Raw genomic sequence first — 17944 nt, forward strand, 5'->3', positions numbered from 1 at the left:
CCCGAACAGTGGCGAACACTGTTCGCCCAACACTAGTTGTCAGCAGTCCTGACAGACCTCACATCAGAATGCAGTGGCACAACCGCCTTGCCCGGAAAGGTCCATGTCGAGTCAGTCCTGAGGGTAAAGGACTGCGACCTGTCCAGGTGAACCGAGCCGCAGGTTCCAAGGAGTTATCCCGCCATAACAGCAAGACGAGACCTGGCAGCACAGATAGCTGCTACGGGAAACGTCCTGGATATGCCTCCCTGAGCAGCCCTCAGTAAGGGGAGGTGTCACGAGCAGCCGTGAGAAATGCAGGTGATTTGGAAAGAACCACGCAGTCATTTTTCCGATCGCTTCCTGGTTAGATTGCGCTGTGATTGCAGCAATCAGAATGACATTTTATTTTCTTTTAAAAGACCACTTTGCTCCCCTAATGCCGGGGATACGCGGCACGTTTCTCAATGCAATCATGCGCCGGATCGAGCCAGCAGCTCGATGCCCGCGCATCCCCGCTCGTCTGCGCGTGCGCGCGGATCGATTGCTGCTTGTCCCCGCGGGAGCGGCTGATTAGCCGCTCGTTTCTTACAATTGTTCTCCCCACCGGTATTGAGCACAGTATCGATCCGGCGCGGTATCGGACACGTCGGATATTATCAATCGAGCCATCAGGCTCGATTGATAAGCCTCCCAGCAGTCCGTGTATGCCCACCGTATAACACCAAATGGTCAGAGCCGTTAAGACACCTTCTCAGAGAAGTTTCCCAGGGACTCAGCTGTGTTAAGGACCCCCATAAAACAGGTTTCCACACCTCTGGGCTGACAGAAGCTCATAAAGCGGTTCTTAGCAGAGCCGATATGGCACCATTTCCCAGCAGGAGTTCTGAGCTGAGGAGTTCAAAGGACCAGCAATCTCAGAAGCTGGAAATTGTAAACTCCTGGTGAACTGTTTATTTATAAGATAATTCATAAACTGCTATATTTGTCATATTTCCTGTGTTGCAAAGCTGCCAGGACCTTCAAACTCGCAGAGTGTGTCGGACCTTGCCTGGCAGTGGTACTTTGAAGATTCCAGAACATTCCGAGTTATGGACTGTCAGTGAGACAAGTCCAAAGTAACCTGCTAATACCACAGGGGTCCTACCCTTCATGTTTAGTATTATTGTGATGGATAAATCCTGACTGACCTGAAAATGTTATTAAATTTGCCCTGACCTGTATGGTTATGGGAGATGGAGCCCATATATAGTTTAGATATGGTTCCCTCTCCAAGAGAATGGGGATGGTTCATCTCTGGTTCCAGGGGGTGTGTGGTCACACTCCTCCTTACTGTGTCAGCAATATAACCAGGGCAGAGGACCCACAAATCGAGGTCCTTCATTTTGAAACATCATCCTGATTATATCCTTGCCAGCTTGAGGACATGCTGGCATCCGTCTTGTTTGGACTGAGGGCTCATTTCCACTATCGCGAATTCGCATGCGTTTTTCGCATGCAAATTCGCATAGCAATACAAGTGAATGGGACTGTTTCCACTTGTCAGGATTCCTGTGCGTTTTTCTGTGCAGAAAAAATTCGGATGGCAGAGCCATCAGAATTCGCATACCGCATACCGCTATGCGAATCGCATACAATGCATTTAATAGGAAATTCGCATGCGGTTTGGGTATGCGAATTTTCATGCGAATTTTCATGCGAATTCGCATAGAAACAATGGAAAAAGCACACCAGCACTGCCATGGTTAAATTCGCATACATCGTCATCCATGCGAATTCGCATGCGACTTCGTATGAAAATTCGCATACACCCGCATGCGAAATTCGCATCCGCATACGAATTTTTACAGCGGCGATTCGCACCGCACAAGTGGAAATGCAGCCTTAGAAGCTGAGTCCCCTGACTCTGAAATCAAGGACTTAGCCATTTCTTTTCCGTAGCGGACATTCTCATCTGAACTTAAGTATTTGTTTATTTCTTCTCTTCCTTTTATTTTTATATTGAGCTACTCTTGTCTCTTTAATGGTTGATTGTAATGATTTTCTGTATATATTAATTATTTATATTGCATTTATAAATAAAGACTTCTAAAAGTAATTTATTTTTCGGCTACACCTACTATTGAGTTACACAGAATGAATCCTAGCTTTCTAAAGATTCGCAACCGAGAAGTGTTGTTATTAGCTAGAATAGCCTGTTAACCGTTTTTATCCGCAGGTCTTAGAGTCAGTCAGTGAGCTTCTCTTTCCCATTAAACAGAGATGGTGGCAGCCTAGTATTTTGCTTTTATAGTTTGCACGCCTTCTTCTAGTCTGTCTGTTGCCAAAATTCCAACGGTTTCAACTCATCGATTGTGTCCATGAGATTGGATGGTCTGTGGGCTGAAACCAATTGGATGGCATTGTGCAGTCCAGCCACTAGGGGGCATGTGACACCCAGTTTTGTGGTGTGTGGAAACAGTATATTTGGTAAAAACATGCAACATAAATTGATCTAATAAAGAGTTGCTCGTGTGTAGCAGAACTCATGGAGATGTGTGCAATCACTTTGATCAGGTGATATATTTGTAAGGCTCTGATTTGCTGATCACTGGTGTTTCTTAGCATCAGACCTTTGTTTTTCTTACCAAAGCCTTATTTTTAGCTGTACAGAAGCTAAGCTCCGCCCCATCAAAGAAAACTGCCCTGGCATTTTTCCCCTAATGCTGTGCAAAGCATGATGGGATTCCTGATGTTGTTGTTTTCAATGCCTAGCAACTGGGAGGGTTGATCAGGACACAGGACAGTTGAAACTGTGTCTCATGCTCCCTGTCTACTACTTTAACCAAAAAGATGGCTGCCCTCATAAAATCACAAACATTTGCCTGTTCTTTTAAAACAGAGTGGGTAAGAGATTATATTACCTATAGAGATGGTGGCGAACCCCTAAGGCCAGTACTACTTCCGGGTCGCTATGACCTGGAGTAGAACGGCTGCACTGGCCCGGCAGTGCACATCCTTGATCGCGCGCCTGTTGCCGGGCACTCTCTGCGCATGAGCGTGACGTCACTCATGATGTCACACACATGCGCAGAAAGTGCCCGGCAACAGGAGCGCGATCTAGGACGCGCACTGCCGGGCCAGCGCAGGCGTACTACTCCGGGTCATAGCGACCCGGAAGTAGTACAGGGTGAGGTGTTCCCCGGCGAACAGTTCGGGAACCGTTCGCCGACATCTCTAATTACTTATCTATTTTAATAAACATAACTAATGTAACTTAATGACAGTATGTTTGTTTAGGCTGAAATTCCTCTTTAAATGTTGATAGACATATATGTGCCATTTTGGTCTAGGTACCAGTCAATGATACAGTTATTATTGTACTTTGCTCCTCATTGTCCCCCTCCCCTATTCCTTTTTTTGATCATTTTTAGAGTTGACGTACTTTGAACTCACACACTTTTCCACCATCCATGAAGCAAAAAATGTAAAATTAACTGTACTCACGAGTAGGTTTGCAACCAAGTCCTGTGGAAGTTTTTGTTGATTATAGGAGTCCATTATGAACCGCAACATTTCCAACTCTTCTTGTGTAAATTCTTCCTTGACCTGCAGCGAAAACAATCACACACTATAAAAATAAAAAAATTACTTTATTTGGCTTGCACATCTATTGTTTAATATATACATTATTTATCACTCCAAGTAACCACCCGTGTGCAAATATTTTTTTTTTATGGGGCTTTTTTATTTATATGATGGTATTATATTTTGACTTCTACCCCACCTCTTGTTCCCCCCAATTCATTTAGACTGTAAGCTCACAAGGGCAGGGCTCTCACCCTTTTGGAATTTGTTATTCATTTTGTGTCTTGCAATTTGTTATACATTTTATTCATCACGTTACATTTGTCACTGTATTTACCAATTTTGTATTTTGTACCAGTTTCTATATTTGATGTACACCATTATTTGTTTTTTTCTATACCCCATCTTTTTTTCTTACTGTGTACAGCGCCACAGAATAGGTTGACCCTTTATAAATCAATCATAATCATTTAAAAGTATGACTGAGATTAAAATGTACCCCATGGAGTGTTTTATTATAGAGGAAGTATATTGGACATAATGCTAAAAAAAATTCTGCTACTGAGTATTTTCAATAGAAATCTGTAACAACTGGCTCTTTTATACCTTCTTATACCTTGAACATCCTTAAAGGAAATCCAAAGTGAAAAACTGTCCCCAGTTTAACATACCTTGGGCTTTTTCTAGCCTCCTGTAGTTTTTATGGTCCCTTGCCATCATCAGTGGTGCTCAACAGAGCTCGAATATTCGAGTAGCTCGAATATTCGAGCTCTTTTTCAGCTATTCGAGCTCGGTATTCAAGCTCCGAATAGCTGGAGATATTCGAATGGGCTATTCGAGTGAACTCGAATAGCCCATTCACTATTCGCGCTATTCGAGCTAACAGCGCTATTCGAGCTCGAATACTGAGCTCGAATAGCGTCATAGCCCAGATTGATGTCCTCAGAGCCAATCAGAGGGCTCCCAGGCCCTCTGACGGCAGCCAATCACTGAGGGGGACCCTGGCCAGCCCCTACCCTATAAATAGCGGCCGCCATGTTCGGTTTTTCCGTCCTTGCCTGACTTTGTACAGAGAGAGATCTGCTCCTTTGTGCTTTGGCTTAGCAAGAGCTTTATTGTGGTCATTCACCTAGCGTTTTTGCTCACATACACCTCCTATATACACCTATATTGTTGTTAGTTAGAAAGACATTGTATTTTAGTTAGTAGCTTGTGTGTTACTAGAGAGCCAGCTGCTGCAGGCAAGCTTACACAACTTTAGGCCTCAGGGCCTGCCTGTGTGGGCAGCTCAGCTGTTCTCTCCTGTCCTCTGTTAGTTTATTTCTTCTCATCTATACCAGTATTTCTGCTGTCCTTTACTAGTACTACTGAGTGATTGTATTTTGTACTGTAGTTATATAACTGTACTAGGACTAACTAGGACACTCACTGTCACTGTTTGTTCATAGCTCCTGCGTGTGACCGTGTGTGTGTGCGTGCACTGTCTGTAGTGTACACACACTCTATTTCCTTCTGATCACTGATTAATTATTGTAATTTCTAGTTGTACTTCCTGACTGTTACTACTTACTTACTGTACTAGGGACACTCACTCAGTCACTGTTCATAGGCTAGCTCCTGCGTGTGTGTGCGCGTGCACTGTCTGTAGTGTACACACACTCTATTTCCTTGTGATTACTACTGATTACTGAATCTGATTAAGTTGTAATTTCTAGTTGTACTTCCTGACTGTTACTACTTACTTACTGTACTAGGGACACTCACTCAGTCACTGTTTATAGGCTAGCTCCTGCGTGTGTGTGCGCGTGCACTGTCTGTAGTGTACACACACTCTATTTCCTTGTGATTACTACTGATTACTGAATCTGATTAAGTTGTAATTTCTAGTTGTACTTCCTGACTGTTACTACTTACTTACTGTACTAGGGACACTCACTCAGTCACTGTTCATAGGCTAGCTCCTGCGCGTGAGTGCGCGTGCGTGCACTCACTGTCTGTAGTGTACACACACTCTATTTCCTTGTGATTACTACTGATTACTGAATCTGATTAAGTTGTAATTTCTAGTTGTACTTCCTGACTGTTACTACTTACTTACTGTACTAGGGACACTCACTCAGTCACTGTTCATAGGCTAGCTCCTGCGCGTGTGTGCGCGTGCGTGCACTCACTGTCTGTAGTGTACACACACTCTATTTCCTTGTGAATACTACTGATTATTGTAATTTCTAGTTGTACTTCCTGACTGTTACTACTTACTTACTGTACTAGGGACACTCACTCAGTCACTGTTCATAGGCTAGCTCCTGCGTGTGTGTGCGCGTGCACTGTCTGTAGTGTACACACACTCTATTTCCTTGTGATTACTACTGATTACTGAATCTGATTAAGTTGTAATTTCTAGTTGTACTTCCTGACTGTTACTACTTACTTACTGTACTAGGGACACTCACTCAGTCACTGTTCATAGGCTAGCTCCTGCGTGTGTGTGCGCGTGCACTGTCTGTAGTGTACACACACTCTATTTCCTTGTGATTACTACTGATTACTGAATCTGATTAAGTTGTAATTTCTAGTTGTACTTCCTGACTGTTACTACTTACTTACTGTACTAGGGACACTCACTCAGTCACTGTTCATAGGCTAGCTCCTGCGTGTGTGTGTGCGTGCACTGTCTGTAGTGTACACACACTCTATTTCCTTGTGATTACTACTGATTACTGAATCTGATTAAGTTGTAATTTCTAGTTGTACTTCCTGACTGTTACTACTTACTTACTGTACTAGGGACACTCACTCAGTCACTGTTCATAGGCTAGCTCCTGCGCGTGTGTGCGCGTGCGTGCACTCACTGTCTGTAGTGTACACACACTCTATTTCCTTGTGATTACTATTGATTATTGTAATTTCTAGTTGTACTTCCTGACTGTTACTACTTACTTACTGTACTAGGGACACTCACTCAGTCACTGTTCATAGGCTAGCTCCTGCGTGTGTGTGCGCGTGCACTGTCTGTAGTGTACACACACTCTATTTCCTTGTGATTACTACTGATTACTGAATCTGATTAAGTTGTAATTTCTAGTTGTACTTCCTGACTGTTACTACTTACTTACTGTACTAGGGACACTCACTCAGTCACTGTTCATAGGCTAGCTCCTGCGCGTGTGTGCGCGTGCGTGCACTCACTGTCTGTAGTGTACACACACTCTATTTCCTTGTGATTACTACTGATTATTGTAATTTCTAGTTGTACTTACTGACTGTTACTACTTACATACTGTACTAGGGACACTCACTCAGTCACTGTTCATAGGCTAGCTCCTGCGTGTGTGTGCGCGTGCACTGTCTGTAGTGTACACACACTCTATTTCCTTGTGATTACTACTGATTACTGAATCTGATTAAGTTGTAATTTCTAGTTGTACTTCCTGACTGTTACTACTTACTTACTGTACTAGGGACACTCACTCAGTCACTGTTCATAGGCTAGCTCCTGCGCGTGTGTGCGCGTGCGTGCACTCACTGTCTGTAGTGTACACACACTCTATTTCCTTGTGATTACTACTGATTATTGTAATTTCTAGTTAGTGTACTAGGGGACACACTCACTGTTCACTGTTCGCACTTACTGATTACCGATTATTGTATTTTGTATTTGTACTGTACTAATCAGTTAGCGATCTAATCACTTAGTGATTAGTGTCACCTCACCCACCAACCCACTCCATTAAAGTACCCCACTTTTCACCCACCCTTTTAAAAAACTTTTGTGTTTACGCCCAAAACATCTAAGATGTCTGGAAGTGGCAGCCAGCGCGGTTTGGGCAAGGGGAAGGGCAGCAAGGGAATCAGGAGGAGAGGGAGCAGCATTGTGGCAAGCCGCGGCCGCGCCACCATGCACAGTTCCACAGCAGCAGCAGCAGCGTCAGTGGCTAACATTCCTCCTATAGCCACTGGCCGTGGACGCCTTGGGCGCCGCCCAGCAGGAGCATCTGCAACTCACGCTGCAGAGACACAGCAGCAGCAGCGTGTAGCACCTGCTCCGATTTTCCTCCAGCCGGGTCGGAAACGTCCCATTGAGGAAAAGGATGCAGACACTGTGGTGCAACTGATGACGGAGGATGAGCAGCCCGCCATCAGCTCTGCATCCGAGGCCTCCACCCTCACCACCACCACCACCCCTGTTCGCAGCAGCCGCCCAGCAGGGCCTGGGGAGGAGGCCAGTTCACCGTCACTCGCCGACCTGTAATTCAGCAGTCTTTTGACCCCAGGCATCATGAGTAAATTGTCTGCTGTTGTTGGCGATCTTGAGGAGGAGATGCTGATGGGCACTTTGGGGGAGGAGGGATTGGACAGCAAGACTGTGGCGACAGTCAAGCAGCCCATCCATGCATCAGGAGAGGAGTTTGGGGGGTCATCATCCCAGCAGGACATGTTTCAGGAGGGGGAGGATGATGATGACACGGTGACAGACAAAGACTGGGTGCCACCAGCTCCAGGGGATGTCGTCATCAGCAGCTCTGAGGAGGAGGAGGATGCGCTTGTGGGCCTTGCAAGGAGGCGCATCATTGCAAGCATTGGCAGCAGTAGGCAGGTCCCACAGCCTGCTGGTGTCTCAGGCTCAGCAGCAGCAGCAGCAGCATCTGCCAGTACCACCACCAGCTGCACCCAAGCCCCCGCCCCAACCACCACATGGAGACAGGCAGCAGCGGCTCCAGGCCGTAGGGGGTTGTTTTTGTCACCAATCTGGCGGTTTTTCACCATGCCCACAGTGTACAGCAAGTACGCCACTTGCAACCACTGTCAGCGGAAGTTGAGCAGGGGTGCAGACCCCTTAAAGTTCAGCACCAGCTCGCTCATCAACCACCTTGCTGCGAAACATTTCCACCAGCATGAGGAGTTCCAGAGGCTGAAGGCATCTGGTGCTGGCAGTGGCACCACACCCATCACTGCACAGCCTTCAGCAGCAGCAGCAACAGCAGCCACCCGCCCTCCTGCTCCTCCAGCAGCACCAGCAGGAGTGCGGAAACACACTGCTCCTCCCCCCTCTGCAACTCCTGCCGCCGACACTGAGGCCTGTTCTGGCAGCCAGTCCTCAGTGGCCTCCTCTGCTGTGTCTGCTGATTCCCGTGCCAGCAAAAGGCCACGCCAGAGCCTTTTGAGCGAGTCCTTCCAGGGGGTGGTTAGGGCTCTGCCTCCCAGCAGCCATCGCGTGCGGCAGCTGAACGGCTTGCTGGCACGGGCCATGTGCTCCCAACTCCTGCCGTACACGCTCGTGCAGGAGGGGAGCGACATGCGTGCGCTGCTTGCTTGTGCAGCCCCAGACTGGCAGCTCCCCAGCAGACACTTCTTCGCCCGCAAGGCCATTCCTGCACTGCACCGCTTTGTGATGGCCAATGTGGAGCGAGGGCTGGAGCACGCGGTTGGTGAAAGGGTCCACGTCACCATGGACTCCTGGAGCAGCCGCTTCGGGACAGGCCGCTACCTGTCCTTCACTGTCCACTGGGTCAGCTTGGTGGAAGGGGGTGAGGATGGGAGAGCAGCAGCGGGCACAGCAGCAGCAGCAACACAGTGGGTGGTGCCACCCCGCAGGGTCAGGGGAACTGCAGCAGGTTCCTCCGATCCTCTGCCATCCTCCGGCACACCTGGCCAAACCCCCCGCCTCAGCAGCAGCGTGAAGGCCCGCCACTGCCAAGCGCTGCTGCACTTGGTCAGCCTTGGGAACACCAAACTGACGGCAACCCATGTGTTGGCCAAACTCCAGGAGCAGGAGAGGATTTGGCTGACCCCCAGAGGCCTCAGAGTCGGAGAGGTGGTGGCCGACAATGGGGCCAATCTGGTTGCCGCAATAGACAGGGGAAACCTGACCCACATCCCCTGTCTTGCCCACGTGCTGAACCTGGTGGTGCAGAAGTTCTTGCGCACCTACCAGGGGATGGGCGAACTGCTGGAAATGGCAAGGAACGTTGTGCGTCACTTCCGGCGCTCGGCTGCAGCCTGTGCGAGCCTGAAAGACGTGCAAAAGGAGCTGGAGCTGCCACGCCATCGGCTGATCCTTGACGTTCCGACTCGCTGGAACTCCACCCTGGCGATGTTGGAGCGTCTGGTTGAACAGAATCACGCTGTCAACCAGTACCTTGCCCTGGCCACTGTGTCCGCCGCTCAGAGAAGGGACAGGACCAGCAACATCCCGTCCATCGTCCCCGATGATGACTGGAGGCACATGCAGCAGGTGTGCTTAGTGCTGGCTCCCTTTCTGCAGGCCACTAACATGGTGAGCAGGGACCATGCTATGGTCTGCGAGTGGGTGCCCCTGGTTTGTCTGCTGAACAGGGCCCTCGATGCTTTGCTGGAACAGGGAGCGGCAGCCTTGGACCAGCAGGAGCATCATGCAGCTGCACAGTCCACCTCTGAGGGGGAGGAGGAGGAGGACTTGGTGGAGGTCCCTGACCTTGCTGCTGATGAGGGGGATCAGCACAGTGCAGCTGAGTTGGTGCGGGGGTGGAGAGAGGATGAGGCTGAGGAGGGAGAGGAGGAGGATGAGGACAGCACTGCCGCCCATGTGCCAGCACACGTGGCCCGCCTCTTCCCAATGGCAGCGCACATGCTGACGTGCCTGCGCAAGGACCCCAGGGTGATCCAGATGAAGCAGAGGGAGGACATCTGGATCAGCATGATGTTGGACCCACGCCTCAAGGGGAAGTTGAGCCAGTTCCTGCCGCCTGCAGGAGGAGACCCAGCGCAACAAATAAGGAGCTTGCAGCAGGCCCTTGTTGAGCGCTTGGAGGAAGCCTTCCCCCAGCCTTCCACCCCCACTGTCCAGCCAGCACAGAGGCAGCAGCAGGTGCCTGCATCCAGCAGCAAGCGCCCCACAGACCTGCTGTCTCTCAGCAACGAGCTCTACAGGACTGTAGAGGCTCCGGCAGCAGTGACTAGAGAGAAGGTGCATGCAGCAGCATCCTCCTCCGGTCACAGCCAGCGCCTGACCCGAATGGTGGCTGACTACATGGGGTCCTACAGCGGGCTTGACAGCGATGCCCCTGTTGATCCCATGGAGTATTGGGTCAAGCGCCTGGAGATCTGGAGCGAGCTGGCGCAGTACGCCCTGGAAGTGCTGTCCTGTCCCCCTTCCAGCGTGCTGTCCGAGTGCTGCTTCAGTGCAGCTGGTGGCGTGGTCACCGAGAAACGCTCACGTCTGTCTCACAAGTCTGTGAACAGACTGACGTTTCTCAAGATGAACCAGGCGTGGGTGGAAGGCGAGTTCCTGGCCCCTGTTGTCGGCGAGAGGGGGACATGAACTGAAGAACCATCGTTAATGTGCCTTACCACCCTTTACCACCTCCTGGCTCCTGCTCACTAAGCCAGCCTGGTTCACTTTGACTATTACGTCGCCTGCAGCCACACATTTTACACCTACAGTGGGCTGCTGTTTACTGCCCTTCTGCTGTCTGTCTGTGTTTCCCACTGCCAGGGTACACAGATTTACCTTCTGCTGCCACTCTGCCACCAGCTATTACGTCAAACAATAGCTATATCTGTCTGTGTAATTTTCTATAAAAAAACAAAACAAATAAACAAAAAAAAAAAAAGGTTTAATTTTTCTGAGGTGCCCGGGTTGAAAACTGTGTTGTCCCAGTTGTGTATTGGACACGATGTGGGCTGCACGACCGCTGTCTGGGACCTCCTGCTGTGTTTATTTACAGCCCTGGTATCACCGCTAGGTACCAGGGCTATTATGTCACGCTGCCTGCCTCATTGACTGCCTGCTGCCACACAATCATCCTCCTCCTGCTGCTGCTGAATTTACCTCCTGCTGTCTGTGTGTTTCCACTGCCAGGGAGCACATACAATGGCGCTTCCAACATGCGTGCGCAACCAGCTATTTATTACGCTCAAAAATAGCTGCATTTCTTAAAAAAAAAATATAAAAGAGAAATAAGTGAAGAAGAAGAAGACGATATAGAAAAAGAAGAAGAAGAAGAAGAAGGAGAAGAAGAAGAAGGAGAAGAAGATGAAGAAGATGAAGAAGATGAAGAAGATGAAGAAGAAGAAGATGAAGAAGAAGAAGATGAAGAAAATGAAGAAGATGAAGAAGAAGAAGAAGAAGAAGATGAAGAAGAAGAAGATGCAGAAGATGAAGAAGATGAAGAAGAAGAAGATGAAGAAGATGAAGAAGATGAAGATGAGGAAGAAGAAGAAGAAGAAGAAGATGAAGAAGAAGAAGATGAAGAAGATGAAGATGAAGAAGATGATGAAGAAGAAGATGATGAGGAAGAAGAAGAAGATGAAGAAGAAGATGATGATGAAGAAGATGAAGAAGAAGAAGAAGAAGAAGAAGAAGATGATATAGAAGAAGAAGAAGAAGATATAGAAGAAAATATAGAAGAAGAAGATATAGAAGAAAAAGATATAGAAGAAGAAGAAGAAGATATAGAAGATAAAGAAGAAGAAGTATATACAGTACTGAACAACATTTTGGACACAACTTCTCTTTCCACCTTTTTTTTTTTTAAAGGAACATCCCCACAAAATCACTTGCTGTTGTTACTTGGAAAAAAAGATGTTTCTTGCATCATTCACCCTCAAAACAAGTGTTGGAAGCTATTTAAGGCCAATTCGAATAGTCAGCTCGAATAATGAGCTCGAATACCGACTCGAATAGTGAGGTCGAAGTCCGAGGTCGAATCGAATAGTAAAAAATATTCGACTTGAATATTCGACCGAATTCGAATAATTTACTATTTGAATTCGACCAAACTCGAATTATAAAAAGGGGTATCCAAGCATCACTAGCCATCATTTTGCTCCGATTCCTGCAGCCACAGTGCTCCTCCGGAAGCTGCTTGTGCAGCCCAGGGCTGCGCGCCTCCTCGTACATGCTCCTGTACCCGGGAGTGTTATAGGTTTGCACAGTTCATAAAAATTGATGCCACGCAAGCAGCAAATGGTCCCAGCGATGGGAGCACGGTCAAGGAGGCGCTGTCTGTGGCCGCTAGCTACAGGCTGAGTTGGTCAGCATTCATTTTTGTCACTTAAAGGACAACTGAAGCAAAAGGGCTATGGAGGCTGCCATATTCAGTTCCTTTTTTCCTGGAGAGGAAGTTAACTACACAACAATAACAATAACATTTCTATAGCGCTTTTCTCCCATAGTACTCAAATACCCAAATGTTTACTATACCAGAGTTTATTATAACGAGATTATACTGTAATCATAAACATGGTTGTCTTTCAACACAAGGAAAGCATCTAAGCCCCATTAAATGCAGATATAGAATTTGCCATAACTACTTCCTATGGAAATAGATTCCACATTTTAATCATTCTTCCTGTAAAGAACTCTTTCCTAAATAAATTGCTAAAACTTTTTTCCTCCGTGCCCAGATAATGTCCCCTAGTCCTTTGCACAAGCTTAGGGACAAAAAGCTCATCTGCCAAGCTGTTATGTTGTCCCTGTATGTATTTTTACATGTTAATTAAGTCTCCTCTAAAGGTAGCCATAGACCTGACGATTATGGACAGATTCGACAAAGAGAGAAATTTATCTCTATCCGATTAGAGATAAATTTGTCTCTTTGTCGAAGCTGCCCATATACTATAGGCCGATTGCCATCTGATTTCAGCATAAAATCTTCAGGGAATAGGCTGAGCCCACCGCGTCCACACCGCCGATGCCCCCCAATGTATAAATGTGCCCCCCATATGTGCATTTATACATTACCTGTCTGGTGTCAGCCTCCACGTGATTTCCATCCAACTTGCGGGGTTCTAACAGCCACATACACGTGTACACTCTAGCGGCGCATAGCTTCTGACGTCAGACGCTATGCGCTGCTACCGTTAATGCGTGTATGCAGAACTCGGCGAGATGGACGGACACCGCATGGAGGCAGACACTGGACAGGCGGACAGGTAATGTATAAATGCACACATGGGGGGCACATTTATACATTGCAGCGAGGGTTTTGTAGTTTCGTCGCTCATTCTGAAATCGGCCGCCTTACTGCCGCACACCCGACCAATCAACTTCGGCCCGACATCTTGCAGCATGCGTGGTCAACAATGTGACCAATTTCCTTCCGAAATTGGTTGCTTTGTCGGTCGGGCATGCACTTGGCGGCACCGATTTTCATCCAATTCGATAATACAGGGGAACTGGGGAATATAAATTGATCAATTTATATTGATGGAACTGGGGAAAAACTCTCCTCTTTAGAGAATGTTGGGCAGGGGATGTGCCTAAAGGCTTAAATTGTATTAAAATCTATCTGACATTCTGCGTGCCAGTACCAGTGTATGTATGTTAGTACAAAGAAAGGACTGTACTTACGCTATTTGTTTTTGTGGTAGACGTCACCTGTTTTGCTTCTAACACATCATTTTCTTCACTAAAGGATTTTTCAGAGGGGGTCTTTACATGTTTTCGTAGTCTTTTAGACTTACACTGAATTTCTGTCAGCAAACCTACAAAAAATATCAAGTTACTGCAATCAGAACTCAATTTTGGGGCCTCTTATGTGTAAAATATGTTATGCTCTTTGCTGATTAGGCATACGGTTATATGAAAAGTACATCATTTTAAGTTAGAAGTATACCTAGCATGTAGCAAGGTAACTGTAATTACATACAATATACAGTATATATATTTATTTTTTAACAAATCTTTTTATTGATTTTGACATAAAAAAAATACAAACATTGAGGGATGCGCACAAATTCAGGCATTCCTTGAGATTAAACAAAATTCTGAAAAAGTCGACCTATTGGTCCACGAAGTATAAACCAGTACATAATCATGACTTTACCAACCATTGCGGTATACTTTACATTCAATGATATTTGATAGGTGGTACATCTGTGCATCGGAGATAGTGCTTCCCGTGACCAATGAAGCCAACTGAGAGAAGGGACCGCACATCTTGCTGTAATTATAGAATGGCCCCTGGGGGACAACATTGTATATGTAGAACAGTGTCCCTCTGTGAAGAAAGGACACTATGGCCTAGTGCACACCAGAGCGGTTCTGCTGCGGTTTGCGATCCACTTGCGGGTGCGGATCCGCTAGGGTAATGTATTTCAATGGGCTGGTGCACACCAGAGCGGGAGGCGTTTTGCAGAAACGCATACTCCCGGGCTGCTTCAGATTTTGGATTGCGGATGCGTTTCTGCCTCAATGTTAAGTATAGGAAAAACGCAAACCGCTCTGAAAAACGGCACTTCAGAGCGGTTTGCCAGGTGTTTTTTGTTACAGTAGCTGTTCAGTAACAGCTTTACTGTAACAATACATGAAATCTACTACACCAAAAACGCTTCACAAAACCGCAAAATGCTAGCTGAAACGCTACAGAAAAAGAAGAAAAAGCGTTTCAAAATCTGCTAGCATTTGGCGGATCTGCTAGCGGTTTTTGGTGTGCACCAGGCCTAAGGGCTGGTGCACACCGAGCGGCTTTTTCAGCGTTTCTGCAGCCGCTTGCGGCTGCGGATCCGCTTGGTCAATGTATCTCAATGGGGTGGTTTACACCAGAGCGGGAGGCGTTTTGCAGAAACGCATACTCCCTGGGTGAGGCATTTTTTGGATTGTGGATGCATTTCTGCCTCAATGTTAAGTATAGGAAAAACGCAAACCGCTCTGAAAAACGCCAGTTCAGAGCGGTTTTGCAGGCGTTTTTGTTACAGTTGCTGTTCAGTAACAGCTTTACTGTAACAATACATAAAATCTGCTACACCAAAAACGCTTCACAAAACCGCAAAATGCTAGCTTAAACGCTACAGAAAAATAACAAAAAGCGTTGCAAAATCTGCTAGCATTTTGCGGATCTGCTAGCGGTTTTTGGTGTGCACCAGGCCTCAGATATGTCTAGTATGACCCACCAGCCTATAAATTTAAGCTTCCCGTTAAGGCAGGGGTCTCAAACTCGCGGCCCGCGGGCCATTTGCGGCCCTCGATACAATATTTTGTGGCCCTCGCCGGCAAAAGCTTCCTTATAGTTCGCTTCAGTGCTCCCAAGTAATCCGCCGCATCCCCGCCGCTAAACGAGGGCTGCAGAGCCCCCAAATTGCCCGGGGGGCAATCCGCTGGCATTTCCTGGGAGGGGCAGAGCTTTCAGCTTCAGCTCTGCCCCTCCTGATGTCAATCGCCGCACGGATCCCGCCTCTCCCCGCCCCTCTCTGTGAAGGAAGAGTGAGAGGGGCGGGCAGAGGCGGCGATGCGCCGCGGTTGTGAAATTCCTTATGCGGCCCAGCCTCATCCTGACTTTGCCTCCTGCGGCCCCCAGGTAAATTGAGTTTGAGACCCCTGCGTTAAAGAGACACTGAAGCGAAAAAAAAATATGATATAATGAATTGGTTGTGTACTATGAATAATTACTAGAAGTTTAGCAGCAAAGAAAATATTCTCATATTTTTATTTTCAGGTATATAGTGTTTTTTCTAACATTGCATCATTCTATAATATGTGCAGATTACACAACACTTAGCAGTCAAAATGATTCTTTCAGAGCAGTCTATGAACTAATGACCTCTCCTCTGGCAGAGAAAAAGTAAATAGTTCAATAACACTTGAGATAATAAAAGTCAGATAACAGTTCTCTCCACGACTTTGAAAGTAGCAGAGCGTAATTGCTTTTTAGCATAGAGATAACAACTGGAGTTTCTTAACTCTTCCTGCACTGGAAACAATTAGACTGATGTATCTGATCTTAATGTTTTATTTCTTAGCTGTACTACACATACAAATCATAATATCATAATTTTTTTTTCGCTTCAGTGTCTCTTTAAGGGCTATTAATTGTGCTGAAAGGAAGGAAGAAAAGAGGAGTTAGGAATAAAAGGTAAGAAAGTCAGAAGAAGAAAGAAGAAAAATGGAAAGATTTAGGGTCCGTTGCCCCCACTACCCAACCTCATCCTATTAATCACCACCACCCACCAGTTCTTTGCAGTCCATCCAGCCAGACCATATTTTGTCAAACTTGACATCCTCAGCTAGCGTATGTTTGTTTATAGAGTGGTAGTGATTTATTGATCTCAGTGATCCAGTTGTTTGTGGTTGGAGGAGCTGAACCTGACCACTTTAAAAGAATTTTCATGTCTGGCATAGAAATAGAGCAGTCGGAAGAGAATTTTATTGTGTTTGTTTTTAATTGTTTCCTCTGTGATGCCAAGTAGTACCATTTTGAGGTTTAATGTTATTGTTTTTTTGAGTAGAGTGGTGGGAACTTTCTCTACCTGTGTCCAGAGATTAGTGGCAAAATAGCAATTCCAAAACATGTGCAGAAAGGAGCCTGCTTCTCTTCTACATTTGGAAACAGAGAGGGTCTTTGGCAGGGTCTATTATAGCTAGCCTCTGGGGTGTATAGTATATTCTGTTGATACATTTAAGTTAATTTAGATGATCCTTAGAAGAAAATGCTGTTTGTACACCTCCACCCAGTCTTCATCTGTCAATAGTGGAATATCTGCCTGCCATTTTGTCTTGCACTTATCTATTTTGTAGGTATCAGCCATAATTAATTCAAAATAAAATACAATAATTTTAAACTTTTGTTTTGAAGGTGACACAGTTATAAAGTTTTTGAAATCAGAAATAATGTAGATGTTCCTTTTAACCTCTTCTGGACTGTGTTAGTTGAAAGCTACGCCCTATTTGGAAGCTGTTATCCCTGCCAGGGCATAGATTTCAACTGCCCGCCGCCACAGCTCACTCGCCCTGCAGTTGGTATGACAGCACTGACCCTGAGATCACTGTGAGCCAATCTCATTGGCTCACATTGATCACAGGGTCAGGAGCCAATGAAATAGGCTCCTGAACAGAGCTCTATCGTCCTAGCGATGGAAGAGTAAGTGAGTTTCAATTTCAGCAGTAGCAGCAAATCCGTGCTACATAACGTCGGTAGGCCCCATTTGTTGTACCAGTAGTCTGTGGTCCTTAACCACTTGCCAACCGCCCACTACCTATTGGCGGCAGCAAGGTGGCACCCCCAGGACTGCGCAACGCCGATTGGAGGCGGCACCTGGGGGACTGATTAGCCAGGGATCATGTGCAGGGATGCGGGCGCAAGTCCTATGAGCACCTTTAGGCTTTACAGGGGTGCTTACAATTTAGCACCCCCAAAATGCCAGGACAGTAAACACACCCCACAAATAACCCCATTTTGGAAAGTAGACACCCCAAAGTATTCAGAGAGGGGCATGGTGAGTCTGTGGCAGATTTCATTTTTTTTGTCACAAGTTAGCAGAAATGGAAACCTTTTTTTATTTTTATTTTTTGTCACAAAGTGTCCTTTTCCGCTAACTTGTGACAAAAACTAAAATCTTCTATGAACTCACCATGCCTCTTAGTGAATACTTTGGGATGTCTTCTTTCCAAAATGGGGTCATTTAGGGTATTTATACTATC

General features: G+C 46.5%; 1 protein-coding gene across 1 annotated transcript in view; it reads right to left on the reverse strand.

Annotated features, from left to right (window-relative positions):
* Positions 1–17944, reverse strand: part of NR1H4 (nuclear receptor subfamily 1 group H member 4) — a 178171-nt gene that overhangs the window by 52321 nt on the left and 107906 nt on the right. Inside the window, exons 5-6 of the mRNA XM_068276980.1 lie at positions 13880–14013; positions 3466–3567 (exon numbers count right to left, since the gene is read on the reverse strand). Coding sequence (XP_068133081.1) covers positions 3466–3567; positions 13880–14013 — 236 coding nt within the window. The remainder of the gene's footprint in view (positions 1–3465; positions 3568–13879; positions 14014–17944) is intronic.

This window comes from Hyperolius riggenbachi, chromosome 3, assembly GCF_040937935.1.
Source record: "Hyperolius riggenbachi isolate aHypRig1 chromosome 3, aHypRig1.pri, whole genome shotgun sequence".
NCBI classification, from domain to species: Eukaryota; Metazoa; Chordata; class Amphibia; order Anura; family Hyperoliidae; genus Hyperolius; species Hyperolius riggenbachi.